The sequence below is a fragment of the Bos mutus genome, chromosome 1 (genome assembly GCF_027580195.1).
Source record: "Bos mutus isolate GX-2022 chromosome 1, NWIPB_WYAK_1.1, whole genome shotgun sequence".
Classification (NCBI taxonomy): Eukaryota; Metazoa; Chordata; class Mammalia; order Artiodactyla; family Bovidae; genus Bos; species Bos mutus.
Window position 1 is genome coordinate 71,304,882 of NC_091617.1, and position 23,339 is coordinate 71,328,220.

The following is a 23,339-nucleotide window of genomic DNA, read 5'->3' on the forward strand; positions in this document are numbered from 1 at the left end:
CAGGTCTCCCACATTGCAGGCAGACGCTTAAACCTCTGCGCCACCAGGGAAGCCCTAACTGTGTATGAGTATACCGAAATCTTTGTCAATTGAAATAAATATGTTAAATAATGGCATCTTAATGTGGATTTATGCCCATTCACTAGCCATCTGCATTGTCTTTTTTTAATTACTTATTTAGCCTATTTTCCCTTTTTAATCATTTTTAATTGAAGTATAGTTAATTTACAATGTTGTATTAGTTTCAGATGTACAGTAAAATGATTCCATTATACATGCATACATATATATGTTTTCTTTTTCAGATTTTTTCATTATAAGATATTGAATATAGTTCCCTGTGCTATACAGCAGGCCCTTGTTGTTTATCTGTTTTATACATAGTAGTGTATATATGTTAATCCCAAACTCCTAATTTAACTCCTTCTCCCACTACTATCCCCTTGGGTAACCGTAAGTCTGTTTTCTGTATCTGTGTGTCTGTATCTGTTTTGTAAGTCAGTCCATTTGTTTCAAATTTTTAGATTCCACATATAAGTAATATCATATGGTATTTGTCTTTGTCTGACTTACTTCACTTAATATGATAATCTTTAGGTCCATCTATGTTGCAGCAATGGCATTATTTCATCCTTTTTTATGGCTGAGTAGGTATTAGCCTATTTTCTACTGAGTCAGGTTTGTAATTTAAAAAAAGGTAACAGCTTTATTTAGAGAAGGCAATGGCACCCCACTCCAGTACTCTTGCCTGGAAAATCCCATGGATGGAGGAGCCTGGTAGGCTGCAGTCCATGGGGTCGCAAAGAGTCGGACACTACTGAGCGACTTCACTTTCACTTTTCACTTTCATGCATTGGAGAAGGAAATGGCAACCCACTCCAGTGTTCTTGCCTGGAGAATCCCAGGGATGGGGAAGCCTGGTGGGCTGCCGTCTATGGCGTCGCACAGAGTCAGATGCAACTGAAGCGACTTAGCAGCAGCAGCAGCACATATGAGCAAAGTAATGCTCAAAATTTTCAAAGCCAGGCTTCAACAACATGTGAACCGTGAACTTGCAGATGTTCAAGCTGGTTTTAGGAAAGGTAGAGATCAAATTGCCAATATCCGTTGGATCATCAGAAAAGCAAGAGAGTTCCAGAAAAACATCTATTTCTGCTTTATTGACTATGCCAAAGCCTTTGACTGTGTGGATCACAATAAACTGTGGAAAATTCTGAAAGAGATGGGAATACCAGACCACCTGACCTGCCTCTTGAGAAATCTATATACAGGTCAGGAAGCAACAGTTAGAATTGGACATGGAACAACAGACTGGTTCCAAATAGGAAAAGGAGTACGTCAAGGCTGTATATTGTCACCCTGCTTCTTTAACTTATATGCGGAGAACATCATGAGAAATGCTGGGCTGGAGGAAGCACAAGCTGGAATCAAGATTGCTGGGAGAAATATCAATAACCTCAGATATGCAGATGACACGACCCTTACGGCAGAAAGTAAAGAAGAACTAAAGAGCCTCATGATGAAAGTAAAAGAGGAGAGTGAAAAAGTTGGCTTAAAGCTCAACATTCAGAAAACTAAGATCATGGCATCTGGTCCCATCACTTCATGGCAGATAGATGGGGAAACGGTGGAAACAGTGGCAGACTTTATTTTTTTGGGCTTCAAAATCACTGCAGGTGGTGCCTGCAGCCATGAAATTAAAAGACACTTACTCCTTGGAAGGAAAGTTATGACCAACCTAGACAGCATGTTAAAAAGCAGAGACATCACTTTGCCAACAAAGGTCCGTCTAGTCAAGGCTATGGTTTTTCCAGTGGTCATGTATGGATGTGAGAGTTGGACTAAAAAGAAAACTGAGCACGGAAGAATTGATGCTTTTGAACTGTGGTGTTGGAGAAGACTCTTGAGAGTCCCTTGGACTGCAAGGAGATCCAACCAGTCCATCCTAAAGGAGATCAGTCCTGGGTGTTCATTGGAAGGACTGATGTTGAAGCTGAAACTCCAATACTTTGGCCACCTCATGCGAAGAGTAGACTCATTGGAAAAGACCCCGATGCTGGGAGGGATTGGAGGGAGGAGGAGAAGGGGACGACAGAGGATGAGATGGCTGGATGGCTCAGCGACTTGATGTACATGAGTTTGAGTGAACTCCAGGAGTTGGTGATGGACAGGGAGGCCTGGTGTGCTGTGATTCACGGGGTTGCAGAGTCAGACACGACTGAGCGACTGAAGTGAACTAAACTGAACTGAGACAGCATATTAAAAAAAAGCAGAGACATTACTTTGCCAACAAAGGTCCGTTTAGTCAAGGCTGTGGTTTTTCCAGTAGTCATGTATGGATGTGAGAGTTGGACTCTGAAGAAAGCTTAGTGCTGAAGAATTGATGCCTTTGAACTGTGAAGTTGGAGAAGACTCTTGAGAGTCCCTTGGACAGCAAGGAGATTCCACCAGTCCATCCTAAAGGAAATCAGTCCTGAATATTCATTGCAAGGACTGATGCTGAAGCTGAAACTCCAATACTTTGGTCACTTGATTCGAAGAACTGACTCATTTGAAAAGATCCTGATGCTGGGAAGGATTGAAGGCGGGAGGAGAAGGGGACGACAGAGGATGAGATGATTGGATGGCATTACCGACTCAGTGGACATGAGTTTGAGTAAACTGTGGGAATTGGTGATGGACAGGGAGGCCTGGCATGTTGCAGTCCATGGGGTCACAAAGAGTCTGATATGACTGATGGGCTGAACTGAACTGAACATAATATAATGTATTCCATATCATGCATAAAGGTGCCATGCAAATTGTACAACACAGAGAAAATGTCATACAAAGTTATTCTAATTATGTATTAAAGTAATTTTTTGGGGGGGTAAAGAAATAGTCTGGAAAGTTACATTGTAGGTGTGATTTGTCTGTTAACCTATGATGTAAGAACTCTGAAAGGCCCAGTATGTATTGTAGTTACCTTACCTACCTTCTCTGTTCACAGGATATCTTGTGCCTTTTACCCTGGAAAGGGTAATCGGGAACAGCCATGAAAAGGGGAATATGACAGGTCTCTGATTAATATTTTTGATAGTCTTATCTGGATTGGCTCTATATGTCCCTACTATCTTGCTGCTTTTTCTCATTGTGAGTTCGCTAATGCTAAGTCGCTTCAGTCATGCCCAACTCTGTGCAACCCTATAGACGGCAGCCCACCAGGCTCCCCCGTCCCTGGGATTCTCCAGGCAAGAACACTGGAGTGGGTTGCCTTTTCCTTCTCCAATGCGTGAAAGTGAAAAGTGAAAATGAAAGTGCAGCCTACCTGGCTCCTCCATCCATGGGGTTTTCTAGGCAAGAGTACTGGAGTGGCTTGCCATTGCCTTCTCTGGAGTTCGCTAATAGTCCCATCTTATTTGAACTCCTTGGTAATGCTGACAGTAATAATGGTCTCAATGTTCTTTGCTCATAGGAAGCTCCTCCCTCTCTACTATGAACCATGAAGTTTTCAGAGCTGCTTCTCCCTAAAATTGCCTGTGACACTCTACTAATATAATAGGCATTGCGGTTTCACTGCTTTGGTTGAACATTTGATTTTAATCCTGTAAACAGTGAAAGTAGCTACTTTATTGTCCTGTTATGACAACGCCTGCTACAGTGATAAGAATTCTTGGTACTGGACTGCTTTTGTAGAGAGTCAACTTAAAAAAACTTATTTCTTGTTGACCTCAGACCTGCCTGAGTTTGTTGTGAAATCAAGACAGAAATACTTTTTTCTTTATCTTTTATTTTTTGGGGCCCACCTGAGGGCAATATCATATAGTCTGTAGGTCTGTAGTTTTTTCGTTAGTCATGTTTTTTTCCCCTCATGAAAGTGACCTTCCCTTTCTTTAGATGCCTAGTGCTTTCACTCCAGCTTTACATCTTCTATGAAAACTGGAAGCGACTGTTATCTAGTCCTGTGCCTCTTATTATTGATCCCTGCATAATAGATGGGCCATCCCTTCTTCCACACTGCCTTCTTTTATGACACAGCAGAATGAAGTTAACTCTTACTATAGTTAGGAGTCGGAGAAGGTGATGGCACCCCACTCCAGTACTCTTGCCTGGCAAATCCCATGGGTGGAGGAGCCTGGTAGGCTGCAGTCCATGGGGTCGCTAAGAGTCGGACACGACTGAGCAACCACTTTCACTTTTCACTTTCATGCACTGGAGAAGGAAATGGCAACCCACTCCAGTGTTCTTGCCTGGAGAATCCCAGGGACAGGGGAGCCTGGTGGGCTGCCCTCTACGGGGTTGCACAGAGTCGGACACGACTGAAGCGACTTAGCAGCAGCAGCAGCAGTTAGGAGTAGGATGTGCACCTGCTTAGATATTGCTAACTCCCTGGACAAGAAATTGGGGGATGAAATGGAAATAGGGCTGTCTATTGATTTTTTTTTTTAATGCGTGTGAGGAAAAAATAATTTCCAGATAAAACATTACTAGTATTTCCTTTGACAAGTTTCCTGTAATAGTGAATATTTGCCACTGCATGATAAAAATATAACTTTGTGTATGGTTCCTATCTGCTATGCAGAGCAAATTCTGGAAGTGATTATTGAAGTCGTACCCCTGTGAAGGAGAGAATCTGGAGTCCTTGGGACAGAAGATCCTGTACTTCTTATTCTTTATATGGGTTGATCTGGATAATATTTCAAGAGTGTTATCCACCCCCCCCCACCCCCGCTCTGTTTTTTAATAATGAGCTTTGACTGATAGGGTTACTGAAACCTGAGTAGTGACTTGAGACTGTGGTGTTCGTTCACTTGGACCTAGTGCTTACATATGGATCTGGAGCTTGGCTGTAACCTTTTCAGTTACGTTCTTCTCTGGGCTCAATGATTTTACTTTGGATACTGTGCATTAACTAGGGAGAACCTGAGAGGAGAGGAGGGATATATTCTTTTAACTACCTTTTAAAAAAGTGTTCTTTTTTTTTCTCTAAGAAATGGCAGAATAGTGTCTCAGTCTTTAAAAATGAAATATAATGGAGCTCACTCAGAAAGATCCATGTGTGAACAGAAGATACAATTTTTTCCCCTGAGATGTGGAGCTGAATAAAACCCTTAAACAAACAAACAAACATTGTTTTCATCTGTATTCATTGTGTTTTTAAGTAGTATATAGAGGAGGTGTTTGAAAGGAATGAGTGCATTTTGGCAAGGGTTTTCATGGCTTGTATGTTTTTTCTTTTATTGTGTAACTCTATTGAAAGTGCTAGTGAGGGTCTGGAGGAAATCCTGCTTGGGAGAAGAAGATAATCAAATCCAGGTTCTGACTTTCTTTTGAAAGCTTATTCCAGAATAAAAAAATGTTAAAATGTTGACGTGTTATTCAAGATGATTCAGTCCTTTCTTCACTTTTAGTGGATGAGAGAGTTGAGGTCTGGAGAAAATCAGTGATCTTTCCAGAGACTCATGTTAGTTGGTAGAAAGACTAAAATTTTGGTTTCCATTTCTAGTTTGTTTCTCCATTATTCTTTTTTCCATCACAGGACTGGCTTTCTCGGGAATCTTGCCAGGTTTGCTTCGTTGACCGCTCTGAGTGGATAGGAGCAGTTAACATTTCTAGTATAACAGAATTTGGAGAATGTCCTTTTAATTTCATTGAGACTTTGTAAAAATGCAGACAGAGACTTTTCTTTAAAAGGTGGCTTATTATTTAATTTTATTGAAGCATAGTTAATTTAAAATGTTGTGTTTAATTTCTACTGTTCAACAAAATGACTCAGTTATGTTTGTTCTTTTTCCTATTCTTTTCCTTTATGGTTTATCACATACTATTATGTGATAGTGGCTTACAATTACTGTGTAATAAATATATATTCAGGGCCTTATTATTATTATGTAATATATATATATATATATATATGTAATATATATTCAATCCCCCTGATACTGATTGCAGTTGTTGGTTCTCCTCTCATTGTAGATTAGCAGGGAAAACCACAAGGCCGTTCAGGTATGACCTAAATCAAACCCCTTATGATTATACAGTGGAAGTGACAAATAGATTCAAGGGATTAGATTTGATAGAGTGCCTGAAGAACTGTGGATGGAACTTCATAACATTGTACAGGAAGCAGGGATCAAAACCATCCCAAAGAAAAAGAAATGCAAGAAAGCAAAATGGTTGTCTGAGGTGGCCTTACAAATAGCTGAGAAAATAAGAGATGCGAAAGGCAAAGGGGAAAGGGCATTACATGCCCAACTGCACGCAGTGTTCCAAAGAATAGCAAGGAGAGATAAGAAAGTCTTCTTAAGTGAACAGTACAAAGAAATAGAGGAAAATAATAGAATGAGAAAGACTATAGATCTCTTCAAGAAAAAATACTAAGGGAACATTTCATGCAAAGATGAAAACAGTAAAAGGGACAGAACTTGCAATGACCTATGCTTAAGAGATTAAGAAGACGAGTATATTAAAAGAGATTAAGAAGATGTGTCAAGAATGCACAGAACTGTACAAAAAAGATCTTAATGACTTGGATAACCAGAATGGAGTAGTCAGTCACTCACCTAGAAGTGTGAAGACAGGCATTTTGGAGTATGAAGTCAAGTGGGCCTTAGGAAGCATTACTATGAACACAGCTAGTGGAGGTGATGGAATTCCAGCTGAACTACTCCAGATCCTAAAAGATGATGCTGTTAAAGTGCTGCATTCAACATGCCAGCAAATTTGGAAAACTCAGCAGTGGCCACAGGACTGGAAAAGGTCAGTTTTCATTCCAGTACCAAAGAAGGACAATGCCAAAGAATGGTTCAAACTACTGTACAGTTGTGCTCATTTCACATGCTAGCAAGGTAATGCTCAAAATCCTTTGAGCTAGGTTTCAGCAGTATGTGAACTGAGAACTTCCAGATGTACAGTCTGAATTTAAAAAAGGCAGAGGAGCCAGAGATCAAATTACCAACATCCGCTGAATCATAGAAAAAACGAGAATTTCAGAAAAATATCTACTTCTGCTTCATTGACTATGCTGAAGCCTTTGACTGTGTGGATCATAGAAAACTGTGGAAAATCCTTCAAGAAACTGAACTACCACACCACCTTACGTGTCTCCTGAGAATCCTGTATGCAAGTCAAGAAGCAACAGTTAGAACTGGATATGGAACAATGGACTGGTTCAAAATTGGGAAAGGTGTACATCAAGGCTGAATATTGTCACCCGGCTTATTTAACATACGCAGAGTACATCATGCGAAGTGCCGGGCTGGATGAAGCACAAGCTGAAATCAGGATTGCCAGGAGAAATATTAATAACCTCAGATATGCAGATGACACCACCCTTATGGCAGAAAATGAAGAGCAATTAAGGAGCTTCTTGATGGAAGTGAAAGAGAAGAGTGAAAATGCTGGCTTAAAAGTTAGCATTCAAAAAGCTAAGATCATGGCATCTGGTCCCATCACTTGATGGCAGTTAGATGGGGAAACAATGGAAACAGTGACAGATTTTATTTTCTTGGGCTCCAAAATCACTGTGAACAGTGACTGCAGCCATGAACTTAGAAGATGCTTGTTCCTTGGGTTGAAAGTATGACAAGCTCAGACAGTGTATTAAAAGGCGGAGACATCACTTCACCAACAAAATCCGTATAGTCAAAGCTGTGATTTTTTTCCAGTGATTATGTATGGATGTGATAGTCGGACCAAAAAGAAGAAGAGAGCTGAAGAACTGATGCTTTCAAATTGTGGTGCTGGAGAAAACTCTTGAGAGTCCCTTGGACAGCAAGGAGATCAAATGAATCAATCCTAAAGGAAATCAACCGTGGATATTCATTGGAAGGACTGATGCTGAAGGTGAAGCTCAAATACTTTGGCCACCTAATGTGAAAAGCTGACTCATTGGGAAGGACCGTGATGCTGGGAAAGATTGAGCAGGAGGAGAAGGGGGTGATAAAGGATGAGATGATTGGATAGTGTCATCAACTCAATGGACATGAATTTCAGCAAACTCTGGTAGATAGTGAAGGACAGAGAAGCCTGGTGTGTTTCACAACATGGGGTCTCAGAGAGTCGGACAAAACTTAGCAACTGAACAACAAAAACAAAAAGAGTTAGGTTGAACCGACCTTAATAACCTTGGAAAACCTAGTGGATTTTCAAGTAAATTTTATTACACAGTCATGCGGCCTAGATTGAAGTTATGAAGAAGTTAGGAGAAGACTCCAGTGTTTATTTGATATGTAATTTTTGTAAGAGGTAAAAAGTATTGAAGTGTCTTTTCTTAAAGCAGTTTGAACTTACTGTTTTATCTGCTAATCATAGGTCTGTTGTAACTTTTGTTTTTGCTCCTTTTCATTTTTTAAATTATTATTTTTTTTAAGGTTTTGGTTTCGTTGGCTCTTCGTTGCTGCGTGTAGGCTTTCTCTTGTGGTGGAGGTGGGGCTGATCTCTGCTGTGATGCGCGGGCTTCTCATCGCGGTGATTTCCCTTGTTGCAGAGCACAGGCTAGAGGCACGCAGTCTCAGTAGTTACAGTGTGCAGGTTCAAGGGCTTGCACATGTCAGTCTTTGTGGCCCATGGGCTTTAGTTGCTCTGAGGCATGTGGAATCTTCCCAGACCAGGGACTGAACTCATGTCCCCTACTTGGCAGGCAGATGCTTACCCACTATACCACCAGGGAAATACTTTTACTCATTTTTAAACCACTTCAAATTCTTGTTGGGTATATGTAATAGCTTAATCTTATTACTACTTTCTTCCCTTTTGGCCCCATAAAATGAAAATGAAAAGAGACCGTGTATTTTCTTTAATAGAGTAGATAATTATAGCTAACATTTGTGCTAAGGTTTTTATATGTATTTTAAAATTTATTCTCATACATCTCTATGGAATATAATTGTTATTATCTGTGTTTTATAGATGAAATTTGTACACAAAGATCTTACTCAGTGTCATGTAGGTAGTAAGAAGTAAAATATGGATTCAAACCCAGACAGTTTTTAAAACTCCATTCCAGTGCCTCTTAACAAAAAAAGATATTACAGAGACCCAATTATAAAGGACTCAACTTATTGAACAAAACAATTCACAGTACAAAAGAATCTAATGAAGGATTTCTTTTAAAAAGTGTTCTCTGGTCAAAAACCCAGGGGGAGCCATCTCATTATATGGACAGTTTGGTAATCTAGTTTTACTCTGTTGAGCTATAGTGCTATCCTAGGGCCAGTGAGCTATCCCCTCATCCTGACATTGTCCTGTCTTTGCAAAGAATAGCCCAGTACTGCCCACGGTGAGTAAAGCTGTTGAGCTGAGAAGAATTTGATTGGGAATGGTAGGTTATGCTAGGCATATAGGCAACTCCTTCGAGTAAATGGTTATTCAGTTTATATGCAGCTTTTTAGGCATATATATTTTTTATAAAACAAGGAACATAGATGTTTCAAATTCTATACATTATAGTTTTTATTTGATCTCTTTCATAATTCTTTAGGAGGTAGTTATGACAGAGCCTCAAATCCATGTTTAATGCTTTGAGGATATTTACGTGCTTAACAAGTGATGTTGAACACCCCATAGTAGCATTTTAGGTTGCATCATCATGTGACCTAATCTTAGATTATAAATTCCCTATTAAGCATATTGCCAAAGCTGAAGTGGAAGTGTTTTTTTTTTTTTAAAGGATCTCAAATGGATGGATAATTTTTTTTTATTACTCTTCCTGTTTCTTTCAAATAATTTTCTATGCAATACTCGTCACACATACTAGTTATTTTTATGGATAAACTTGTAAAAACAGTGGTTTATAAAGTTTATTGTAAATCACTGTACTTCAATAAAAAACAAACAAAAACAAAAAAAGGTTATTTCTACATCAGAGATGTGCAATTATCTGGGTGGGAGAGTTCTATTTTTGTGCTTTTCATAGAGCTTTATTTAATTCACAGCCCAAAGTGATCACCATGTGACTAGAAATGTCTCAGTGTTAATACTTGCTGCTGTATTTTTTCCCATTCTAGTTTTATGTTTTTATTTTTAGTTAACTCTTTTGTGAGTTGATCATAAAAAACTGTGACACATGAATAGATAAAAGAATGATGTTATTATTAAAAATAAAATGATTCAAAGAGCAACATCCCACTGTATAGCATATGTATGTATGTTAATTGCTCAATCGTGCTTGACTCTTTGCAACCCTATGGACTGTAGCCTGCCAGCCTCCTTTTCTCCATGTAATTCTTCAGGCTGGAATACTGGAGTGGGTAGCCATTCCATTTTCCAAGGGGTCTTCCCAAGCAAGGACTGACCCTGGGTCTCCTGCATTGCAGGCAGATTCTTTGCCATCTGAGCTACCAGGGAAGCCCACTGTAGAGCATAGAAACTATATTCAATATCCTGTTATAAATTCAAAGTGTTAGTCACTCAGTTGTATCTGACTCTTTCTGACCCCCATCGACTGTAGCCCGCCAGGCTCCTCTGTCTGTGGGATTTCTTGGGCAAGAATACTGGAGTGGGTTGCCATTTCTTTCTCCAGGGAATCTTCCCAACCCAGTTATTGTACCCCGTCTCCTTCATTGCAGGCAGATTCTTTACTGTCTGAGCCACCAGGGAAGCCTATAACCTGTTACAAATCATAATGGAAAAAGAACAGAGTATATATAACTGAATTACTTTGCTGTACAGAGCTATTCAAAACCCTAAAGGATGATGACATCAAAGTGTTGTATTCAGTATGTCAGCAAATCTGGAAGACCCAGCAGTGGCCACAGGACTGGAAAAGGACAATCCTCATTCCAGTTCCCAAGAAGGGTAGTACTAAAGAATGTTCTAGCCATCAGATAATTGCACTCATCTCCCAAGCTAGTAAGGCCATGTTTAAAATCTTGCATGCTGAGCTTCAGCATTATGTAAACTGAGAACTTCCAGATGTCCATGTTGGGTTTAGAAAAGGCAGAGGAACCAGAGATAAATTGCTAACGTTCACTGGATCATAGAGAAGGCAAGGGAAGTCCAGAAAAACATCTACTTCTGTTTCATCGACTATGCTAAAACCTTTGACTGTGTGGATCATTATTAAACTGTGGAAAGCTCTCAAGAGATGGAAATACCATATCATCTTACCTGTCTCCTGAGAAACCTGTATGTGGGTCAAGAAGCAAGAAAGGAGTACGACAGGGCTGTCTGCTGTCACCCTGTTTGTTTAACCTATACACTGAGCACATAATGAGAAATGCTGGGCTGGATGAGTTACAAGCTGGAATCAAGATGGGTGGAAGAAACATCAATAACCACAGATATGTGGATGGCACCACTCCAATGGCAGAAAGCAAAGAGGAACTAAAGAGCCTCTTGATGAGGGTAAAGGAGGAGAGTGAAAGAGCCAGCTTAAAACTAAATATTAAAAAAACTAAGATCATGGCACCCAGCCCCATTACTGCATGGCAAATAGAAGAGGAAAAGGTGGAAGCAGTGACAGATTTCCTCTTCTTGAGCTCTAAAATAACTGTGGATAGTGACTGCAGCCATGAAATCAGAAGACGATTGCTTCTTGTCAGGAAAGCTATGACAAACCTAGACAGTATGTTAAAAAGCAGACATTACTCTGCCAACGAAGGTCTGTATAGTCAGGATATCGTCTTCCCAGTGCTCATGTATGGTTGTGAGAGCTGGACTATAAAAAAGGCAAAGTGTCAAATAATTGATGCCTTTGAACTCTGGTTCTGGAGAAGACTCCTGAAAGTCCCTTAAGACAAGGAGATCAAACCTTGCTTGACAAGGTTGATAAGATTGATAAGGAGATCAAAGATCAAACCTTGCTTGATAAGCTTGACAAGGAGATCAAAGATCAAACCTTGCTTGATAAGATTGACAAGGAGATCAAAGTCAATCTTAAGAGATATCAATGCTGAATACTTGTTGAAAGAGCTGAAGCTGAAGCTCCAGTATTTTAGTCATCTGATGCGAACATTGGAAAAGTCCCTTATGCTGGGAAAGGTTGAAGGCAGAAGGAGAAGGGGACGACAGGAAGAGATGGTTGGATGGCATCACCGACATGATGGATGTGAGTTTGAGCAAGCTCCGGGAGTTGGTGATGGACAGGGAAGCCTGGTGTGCTGTAGTCCATGGAGTTACAAAGAGTGGGACACAACTGAGCGACTGAACTGAACTGATGTCATTCATATATTAAAAAGCATTTTTATCCATGTTCTTGCATTTGATATTTATAGTGAGGAGTCAGTAAACTTCCCATAAGGGGTCAGGTAGTAGTAAATATTTTAAGCTTTTTAGACCATATGTTCTCTCTCCTACTGTTCAACTCTGCCAGTAGGATGTGAGAGCTTACATAGGCAATGTGTCAGTGGATGAGCTTGACTACGTTTCCATAAAACTTTATTTATGGACACTGGAATATGATTTTCATAAGTCATTAAATATTTTTCTTTTTTTTTTTCAACCATTTAAAAATGCAAAAATTTTTAGCTTACTGTTTGTGTGACGGTAGGTTAAGGGCCACATTGTCTGATAGGCTGTCATTTGCTGACTGCCTGCGTCTGGCTGCAATGCGGGAGACCTGGGTTTGATTCCTGGGTCGGGAAGATCCCCTGGAGAAGGAAATGGCAACCCACTCCAGTATTCTTGCATGGAGAATCCCATGGACAGAGGAGCCTGGTGGGCTGCAATCTACAGAGTCACAAAGAGTTGGACATGACTGAGCGACTTCACTTTCACTTTCTTTTGGGCTTCCCTAGTGGCTCAGAGGTTAAAGCGTCTGCCTGCAATGCGGGAGACCTGGGTTCGATCCCTGGGTTGGGAAGATCCCCTGGAGAAGGAAATGGCAACCCACTCCAGTATTCTTGCCTGGAGAATCCCATGGACGGAGGAGCCTGGTGGGCTACAGTCCACGGGGTCACAAAGAGTCAGACATGACTGAGCGACTTCACTTTCTCGTAATCCTGTGATTATAATCCAGTCAGACTCTACTGACTGCCTTCTGTTTTTTTGCCCTTTATTTTTACCATCTTTTAACATTATTTTACATGTTCTTGTTTTGCTACTTAATCATGTGTTTTCTTTCATTGTTAATGTATGTGTAACTTTTAAAATTTAATAAATTTTATTACATTTAAGCTATGGAGGATAGGTTCAGTAATGTGTTCCCTTTAATGCCTTACACATTTTACAAAAATTATATGCTCAATAAGGGCTTCCCTGATAGCTCAGTTGGTAAAGAATCCATCTACCTGCAATGCAGGAGACCCCGGTTCGATTCCTAGGTAGGGAAGATCCGCTGGAGAAGGGATACGCTTCCCACTCCAGTATCTTGAGCTTCCCTTGTGGCTCAGCTGGTAAAGAATCTGCCTGCAGTGTAGAAGACCTGGGTTCAATCCCTGGGTTGGGAAGATCCCCTGGAGAAGGGAAAGGCTACTCACTCCAGTATTCTGGCCTGGAGAATTCCATGGACTGTATAGTCCATGGGGTCCCAAAGAGTTGGACATGACTGAGCGGCTTTCACTTTCACTTTCATATGCTCAATAAGTATTTGAGAGAGTTGGAAAGGAATAATGTCTGTCTTTCACTATTTGAAGGATTGTTGTCTAGATTGTTTTACCTATTCATTTGGATAGTAAAGATGTGTTCCAGAATGATTCTCTTGCATTATGAGTAGAAGTAATAAGAAGGTAAAATTTACCTCAGAATTCAGAGAAGGGAAAGCAGAGAAGGAAGTTCTTATGGATTGAGTTTTTTTGTGATGACATATGTACTGTGGCCAGTGATATGGACAGTCCCTCCTTTAACCTTTACTTAACCTTTGTTTTAAATAGGTATTTCTTTACTCAGTTTACAGTGAAAAAACCAGATAAAATACCTTAGCCTTAAATATGAGTGGTAGGACAGAATTTGAACCCAGATCATGTTCTTTCCATATATTTTACTTTTTTATAGTAAGGATATACAGCAACTTATCAGGCTGCCTTAGACACTGACTATTTACTTATTGCTACAAGTTTTCACAAACACATCTTAAATAACCAAGGACAGAGATATTTTCCTTAGAGAAGGTGAAATGTTGAAGAAACCTTCATGATAACCTTTTATTCTTTGAATATGTGATTACAAAGGGCTTTAATCTGAAATGATAGGCAAAACACATGTTCTCTCTTACTTTTGTACATAGCTTTTACCTCTTTAAAGAAGGGTGTTTAAAAGTGTTTCATAAATAAATTCATAGAATGCTACAATGAAATAAAATTGAGAAATGTACATGAAGTTTCTATCAAACTGTATATTTAGTAGAAACCACTGATAAAATCAGATCTTAAAGCTGATTATTTTAGGTAATTTTCTTAAAGTTGAAGATTGAATCAAGCTAAAATAAATGAAGGTTAAAAGTATAAATGGAGAGAGAATACCCTGGTGGTCCAGTGGTTAGGCCCTCATGCTTCCACTGCTGGGGGCCTGGGTTCATACCTTGGTTAGGGAACTAAAAGTCCTGCAAGCCATATGGTGAGGCCAAAAAACAGTGTAAATGAAGAAAGTTTCCGACAGTAATTAATTGTGGAGTTTCTTTTTTGGCTCAGCAGACATTTCGAATGTCTGTACTGCTACCTGGAGCTTAGACTAGTGAGAGAAGTAGACAGAGGTAGAGATACCAAGAGGACATACCTCCTGGGAAGGGGATGTTGGAACTTACCCCCTTTATTAACTTTAAAATGCTATTTAAAATCATTGAAAATACTAAAACAGTCTTGAAGTGTAAGCATAAAAAGTGTAAATCCCTTTTTTTACTTTCTGCTCTCTGATCCCCATTCTTCAGAGTTACAGTTAGCAGACTGGTAAATATGCTCCCAGGTTTTTTTCTTATGCATATACCAGTAGGCCTCCCCTCAAAGAAATTGGACTCATGCTATATATAATTTTGTAAATTGCTTTTCCTCCCTTGTGATACTCTGTAATGTACATGTTTCCATGTCAGTAGATACAGATCAATCTCATTTAAAAACCTTCTACCTTGGTGATGGGATGGAATCCCATCATTTATTTACATTATTTCTTATTGCTGGGCATGTAGGTTTTCAACTTACAAAAAATAGATATCCTTGAACTAATACACTTTATTTTCTGAATTGTTTAAATGATGAGTAACATAGAGGCAGGTGAAGAGATGAAGCAGGGCAAAGGCTAATAGAGTTTTGCCAAGAGAACGCACTGGTCATAACAAACACTCTCTTCCAACAACACAAGAGAAGACTCTACACATGGACGTCACCAGATGGTCAGCACCAAAATCAGATTGATTATATTCTTTGCAGCCAAAGATGGAGAAGCTCTATACAGTCAGCAAAAACAAGACCGGGAGCTGACTGTGGCTCAGATCATGAACTCCATATTGCCAAATTCAGACTGAAATTGAAGAAAGTAGGGAGAACCACTAGACCATTCAGGTATTACCTAAATCAAATTCTGTATGATTATACAGTGGAAGTGAGAAATAGATTTAAGGGACTACATCTGATAGACAGAGTGCCTGATGAACTATGGACAGAGGTTTGTGACATTGTACAGGAGACAGGAATCAAGACCATCCCCAAGAAAAAGAAATGCAAAAAGGCAAAATGGCTGTCTGGGAAGGCCTTACAAATAGCTGTGAAAAGAAGAGAAGCGAAAAGCAAAGGAGAGAAGGAAAGATACAAGCATCTGAATGCAGAGTTCCAAAGAATATCAAGGAGAGATAAGAAAGCCTTCCTTAGCAATCAGTGCAAAGAAATAGAGGAAAACAACAGAATGGGAAAGACTAGAGATCTCTTCAAGAAAATTAGAGATTCCAAGGGAACATTTCATGCAATGATGGGCTCTATAAAGGACAGAAATGGTATGGATCTAACAGAAGCAGAAGATGTTAAGAAGAGGTGGCAAGAATACACAGAACTGTACAAAAAAGATCTTCACGACCAAGATAATCACGATGGTGTGATCACTGACCTAGAGCCAGACATCTGGAATGTGAAGTCAAGTGGGCCTTAGAAAGCATCACTATGAACAAAGCTAGTGGAGGTGATGGAATTCCAGTTGAGCTATTTCAAATCCTGAAAGATGATGCTGTGAAAGTGCTGCACTCAATATGCCAGCAAATTGGAAAACTCAGCAGTGACCACAGGACTGGAAAAGGTCAGTTTTCTTTCCAATCCCAAAGAAAGGCAACGCCAAAGAATGCTCAGACTACCGCACAATTGCACTCATCTCACATGCTCGTAAAGTAATGCTCAAAATTCTCCAGTCCAGGCTTCAGCAATACGTGAACCATGAACTTCCTGATGTTCAAGCTGGTTTTTGAAAAGGCAGAGGAACCAGAGATCAAATTGTTAACATCTGCTGGATCATGGAAAAAGGAAGAGATTTCCAGAAAAACATCTATTTCTGCTTTATTGACTATGCCAAAGCCTTTGACTGTGTGGATCCCAAAGAACTGTGGAGAATTCTTCAAGAGATGGGAATACCAGACCACCTGACCTTCCTCTTGAGATACCTATATGCAGGTCAGGAATCAACAGTTAGAAATGGACACGGAAAAACAGACTGGTTCCAAATCGGGAAAGGAGTATGTCAAGGCTGTATATTGTCACCCTGCTTATTTAATTTATATGCAAAGTACATCATGAGAAACGCTGGGCTGGAAGAAGCACAGGCTGGAATCAAGATTTCCGGGAGAAATATCAATAACCTCAGATATGCAGATGACACCACCCTTATGGCAGAAAGTGAAGAGGAACTCAAAAGCCTCTTGATGAAAGTGAAAGTGGAGAGTGAAAAAGTTGGCTTAAAGCTCAACATTCAGATAATGAAGATCATGGCATCTGGTCCCGTCATTTCATGGGAATTAGATGGGGAAACAGTGGAAACAGTGTCAGACTTTATTTTTTTGGGATCCAAAATCACTGCAGATGGTGATTGCAGCCATGAAATTAAAAGACACTTACTCCTTGGAAGGAAAATTATGACCAACCTAGACAGAATATTCAAAAGCAGAGACATCACTTTGCCAACGAAGGTCCGTCTAGTCAAGGCTATGGTTTTTCCAGTAGTCATGTATGGATGTGAGAGTTGGACTGTGAAGAAAGCTGAGGGCCGAAGAATTGATGCTTTTGAACTATGGTCTTGGAGAAGACTCTTGAGAGTCCCTTGGACTGCAGGGAGATCAAACAGTCCATTCTAAAGGAGATCAGTCCTGGGTGTTCTTTGGAAGGACTGATGCTAAAGCTGAAACTCCAGTACTTTGGCCACCTCATGCGAAGAGTAGACTCATTGGAAAAGACTCTGATGCTGGGAGGGATTAGGGGCAGGAGGCGAAGGGGACGACAGAGGATGAGATGGCTGGATGGCATCACCGACTCGATGGACATGAATTTGGGTGAACTCTGGGAGTTTGTGATGGACGGGGAGGCCTGGCGTGCTGCGATTCATGGGGTCGCAAAGAGTTGTACACGACTGAGCGACTAAACTGAACTGAAATGAAGAGATGAGGGTTAATGTGAAGGGGAAATGTTATCTAGGCTAAGGGAACAATGTGTCATTTGAAAAACTGCTGCAGAAAATGACGAACTTTTTAGTTTGAGAGAAGAATTTCTCTTTCTGTGCTGTGGAAGTATAGCGCCTTCTGTTTTCTTGAACTATATGCTAAGGTATTTCATTTTATAGAATTGGCATTTCTTTCCTGAGTAATTTATAGTTACATAATTTTCTTATCTTGGCAGTTAAAAACTTTTTCAATGAATGTTGCCAGATAGAGAATTAGAAGGACTTCCCAGGTGGCTCAGCGGTGAAGAATTTGCCTACTAGTGCAGGAGACGTTAAGAGACATGGGTTCCATCCCTGGGTCAGGAAGAGTCCCTGGAGAAGGGAATGGCAACTCACTCCAGTATTCTTGCTGGGGGAATCCTATGGACAGAAGAGCCTCGTGGGCTACAGTCCATGGGATTGCAAAGAATCAGACATGACTAGCAACTGAGCATGTATGCAGAAAGTAGAACCACAAGCTGATAATAATGGTCATTCAAGAGGCCACACAGAGGTTAAGTGGGTACTTTTGGGAGTAGAGCTTATATCTTAGCTATTTTTCTCTTCTTAACACTAACTGAGAATTCTTGCCCAGAGTTCAAAATGGGTTTTGGGTGGCTGCTCCTCCACTGTTATCCATTTGAAACAAATTTTGGTAAATGAAAAAACAGATATTGTGAAGTTGCTAGTTAATCGAGTAGTTGTCTGAAAATTAAACTGATAGCTTAAAGTAGATGAATAACATTTTTTAATTTGAATAACATTTTTTTACTCTTCAGTATTGTTGTTGTTGTTCAGTCACTCATTTGTGTCTGACTCTTTGTGACCCCATGGACTGCAGCATGCCAGGCTTCCCTGTCCTTCCCCATCTCTTAGAGCTTGCTCAGCCTCATGTCCAGTTGAGTTGATGATGCCATCCAACCTCTCATCCTCTGTCACTTTCTTAAGTATACAAAATCTTAAGTATAAAACCTTACTATCCTTAAAAAGTTTTAGTTGCTGCTTTTCTTCACCCCTTAATTTCCAATTTTGGAAATGTTGCCCTACAGCGCGTATTAGGTACTATGTTAGTGTTAGAATTTTGTCATTCCTAGGGGAAAAGAATCTGCTGATTTCTTTAAAAATACATTGGAAACAAAATGGTGTATTAAATAAGGGTAATATATATCTTTCTGACTATTTCTAAAAGTAAAAGCCTTTATTTTTGGTTGCCAACGATGCTTTGCTGTTTGATTACATGTGCTTTGTTGAATAGAAATACGAGTTTTGTAAGGCTCAACTTTTAAAAGTTCTTGCTTGTTTTAAAAAACCTAATGCTAAATAGTTCTAACTAGTGTTATTAATTTGAAGAGTATGAATACTTTGAGTAACTTAGCTTGTGTTCTCTCATTACCTTAAACAATAATCTTTCATCTGTTGTAACACATGATTATGAAATATTCATACTTTGTTCTAAGGGAATTAGTACTTTACATGAAGTGTAGTTTTTAAGCATTCATACCTATTTTTTCACTTGGAGTTCCTTTTCAAGAGTAAAGTGTACATTTAAACACAAAATAACTTATTTTTGTTTAATTTTTTAGGGCTGCTTTGGAAGAAGTGGAAGGAGATGTGGCAGAATTGGAACTGAAACTTGATAAGGTAAATTTTACTTTAACTTTTTAAAACAGTAGTTCCTGTTTTGCATACTGATTTGTGCCTACAGTGCCAGATGGGTCACGTGATTTCTTTTATATCCATGAAGGTAAATGCTAATATTATCCCGATTTTACACATGCAGAAGTTGAGGCTAGAGATGTTAAGTAGTTGGTTGAAAATTTAATCTAAATGCCAGAGCAAGAATTTGAACCCTGTCTGACTAGACATCTTTTATACTGTTGGAAGTTTGTTTCCTTCTCCATCAAATAGATTGCAGTATAACTTTTTGTTGCTTAATGGATAGCATATGTAACCGAACCATTCTTGGTTGTATATTTGGGTTTGGCCGTGTTCAAATATAAAAATTTTAATACTCATTCCATTTTTTAAAGCTTAATGCCAGAAATACTGAATATGTATTTATTTAATAATTGATACTAAATTGTCATATTCTATGCAGGGGTAAACGTACATTGATTCCTATCTTCTGTGTTAATTATTGATAATCTCTTTTTTTTTTGTCTCTATCTCAGAAATGTTACCTGTTGTGTAACAGAAATATAAGAATGAATAAGACATGGCTTCTGATTTTGAGTAACCGTTGTTGATTGTTAAAATTTCTGGAGACTAAATGTGTTTATTTGAAATACTTTTTCTGAAGATAATTTTCTGTTTATTTACTTATTATTGTAAATGGAATTGTTTTGGAAAGCAGTGCTTATCAAATGTTACTGTGCATAGGAATATGTGGGGTTTTTGTGAGAATACAGATCCAGATTCAGTAAGTCTTAGTATCTGAGATTCTGTTTGTGTAGCCAGATTTTAGGTGACACCAATGCTGTTGAATAGACTGCACTCTGAATAGCAGTGATGTAAGATACATTAATTAGACTGAAGATTTTCAAATGTTTTGAAATTATGCAATATGTATATATAATGTAAATAGTATAGAAAATATATAAAGCAGTAGCTATTAGTTATATATATAAGACAAAAATTTCAGAAAATGTTTAGTAATAAGTTATTTTTGTGCAGTACACTGTAATTTTCAAAGCACTTTGATATAGTGTGTTTCGGATTTTTACAATGGTCCTGTGAGGTAGGTGGGGCAAGCGGATTATTTCCATTTTCTAGATGACAGTGGCAAAGCCCCAAAAGTAAAGAGGAGGTGGTTCAAATCACTGAGCTAGAAAAGGCAGAGCCAGGGTTAGAATCCCATCTGTTTTATTTTTAGTTCAGCACTCTTCTTGGGCACCACTGTACTCCTGGGTCTATGTTGAGGGGCACATGCTACCTGAAAGTTTTCTGAGGAACCCTAGCAAACTTCAGGCAAGTGTTTTTAAAAACAAATGTTAGAATTTTTGGTAAAGATATTATTTTCAGAAACGTTATTTTCTGTTTAAAACTATGTGTATGGGATCATTGTTACTGTTGTCATCATTATTATTATTTCACCCTGATGTATTACATTTATTTTTGAGGACTTTATGAAACAAAGTTTTTAAACTCTTAAGGTAGATAGCAGAAGATGTAGCTTTGATTTTCTGGTAGATGTATGAGAGAATATGTAGAAGGATAAAATTTCTTTCTTTCTTTTAAAAAGAATCACAGAGTAGTGCAATAAGGGTATCCATTTTCTCTGGGTAGATTTGCATCTAAATCAAACAAAACACTATGTGTCAGGGGGGACCTCAGAATTTAAAATATCTAAACAGACTCCTCCTACAGTATTTTTGTTAATGATTTTGCTTTTATGAGCAGCTATTTTTTGGTTTCACCCCTTTATATCCTTTGGTTGGGGTTGAGGGACTGGTAGAATCTTAAACGAAAAAATCCAAATCTAAAGCAAGTTGTCAAAGTATTGCTATTTAGTACTAAGAACTCTAAACCCTTTCTAGAGTCTGTATTAGGGCTTCCAGGTGGCTCAGTGGTAAAGAATCTTCCTGCCAAGCAGGAGATGCCGGTTCAACCCCTGGGTTGGGAAGATCCCCTGGAGAAGGAAATGGCAACCTACTCCAGTATTCTTGCCTGGGAAATCCCATAAACAGAGGAAACTGGTGGGTTATAATTCATGGAGTTGCAAAAGAATCAGACACAACTGAGCAACTAAGCAACAGCAACAGAGTTGGGCCAGTAAGGACATCATGGAAACTTTGACACTTTTAAAAGGTATTTCTCTACTTTAAGATCTTGATCCCTTATATAATGTCCCTTACCCAAATTCTTAAGCTTTCATTGAACATTTTTACTCTAGAATTATGAGGAGGTACAATTAGAGAAGAGGCCTGTGAGGAGCAAGAACTGGTTGTTATTGAAGGTGGTGGCATTAGTGGAGGGGAAGGATTATCTAAGGCTAGTTTAGTGATTTCATAACTTTGTGCAGGGCAAGTTGTACCTGTAATATCATTGCAAATCATGGCAGCGACAGGTTTAACTAGTTTGCTGACTTAGCTTATATTTGTTTTGCTTGTAAATATATGCCATTGGTAGTTATATTCTTTCTAATGAGTAGTGCTCCATGAATGAATGGCATTATTTGACTAGGTCCAATTATTTATCCATTCTGCCTGGTATTCTGGCATTGGCAACATCACAGAGCATCATAGTTGCCATCTACGTATAATTTCCATATCTGTTTAATCTTCTCATTGAAATGGCTTGCTCCTTTTTAAGTAGATACCCTTTAAATTACAGCTCAAGTACTATCAAACTTAGGTTTTTTTCCCCCAGATATTACATTATTTCTTGCATTTTTACATCTTACATTTTAAAATTATACTTCTATTTAAATTATTATAATATTATGGCAATATTTGGTTTATAACATAGTCTAGTAGGAAAGAGCACAAAGCCTGGAGCAACACTGCCCATATATGAGTCAGGCTCTACCACTCACTAAGCCATACGGGCCTCGAGCAAGTTCCTAAACCTTCCTATGTCTGAGTTTCTTCGTCCCCAAAATAGGGAAAATAAGAGTATCTATCTCATAGGGTTATTATGTGAATAAGATGTGTTAATACATGTTAAGTGCTTTGGCACATGGTAAGTTCTAAATGAATGTTAATGTTGGTGATGTCTCTTCAACAGACTTAGGTCTGTCTTGAAGACAGAGTGTCTTTAACGGGAAAAATCCCCTCATTTTAGTGTTAGGTAAAAATCTTCTGTCTTTGTAGATTATATAATGTGATTTAGTTACAGCTATCTTCACTGTCATCTAATAAGGACTTTTGACAGCTGGCAAAGTATTTATGTATCTCCAAGTCAGTCCTTCTCCCGAGTAACTGCAGTATATATTTGATTCAGCTATATGACACATTCATTTTCTCTCCAGCTCCTGTGATAGTGACCTTATTTTAATTCTGGTACCTGTTTCACCGGTCAGATGCTATGCCTTGTTGCTCAAAGTTGTAATCTCTGAAACTGGAATAATCTTTGATACCTTACTTTCTAATGGGAGTCTCTGGTCTTTTCAGTTCTCATCTTGGACTCCTCCTGCTTCTGTTTTTCAGGTTTATCTAGATCTCTAGTCTTTTAAGCCTGTCTACTTACAGAGCTCTTTTTTATTCACGGTACTTTTAATTAAGATTAAATTCACCTAATATAAAATCTACCATTTTAAACTTTGGAACTCAGTGTTTTTTAGTATATTCACAGTGTGTACAACTATTGCCACTACTTAACTTCAGAACATTTCTCTTACCCTAATAAACTCTATACACATTAGCAGTCACTTCCAATTTCCCTCTCCCTGTATACTCTGGCAACCACTAATTAATATTCTGTCTCTATGGATTTGCCTATTCTTATACATTTCATATAAATGGAATCATGCAATATTTGACCTTTTGTGGCTGGCTCCTTTCACTTAACATAATGTTTTAAAAGTTCATCTGTCTATGTTGTAACATCTTTAGTATTTCCCTTTTCATGGCTGAATAATATGCTGTTGTATGGATATACCATATTTATCTTTTCATCCATTGATTGACATTCGGGTTGTTTCCACTTTTTGGCTATTATGTGTAATACATCTGTGAACCCTTCTGCTGCTGCTGCTGCTAAGTTGCTTCAGTCGTGTCTGACTCTGTGCGACCCCATAGACGGCAGCCCACCAGGCTCCGCCGTCCCTGGGATTCTCCAGGCAAGAACACTGGAGTGGGTTGCCATTTCCTTCTCCAGTG

The 23,339-nt window shown here is 38.9% G+C and overlaps 1 protein-coding gene across 2 annotated transcripts in view; it reads left to right on the top strand.

Annotated features, from left to right (window-relative positions):
* Positions 1-23,339, top strand: part of ACAP2 (ArfGAP with coiled-coil, ankyrin repeat and PH domains 2) — a 176,273-nt gene that overhangs the window by 43,899 nt on the left and 109,035 nt on the right. For both annotated transcript variants that reach the window (XM_070371400.1, XM_005897839.2), the window contains exon 2: positions 19,104-19,161. In XM_070371400.1, coding sequence (XP_070227501.1) covers positions 19,104-19,161 — 58 coding nt within the window. The remainder of the gene's footprint in view (positions 1-19,103; positions 19,162-23,339) is intronic.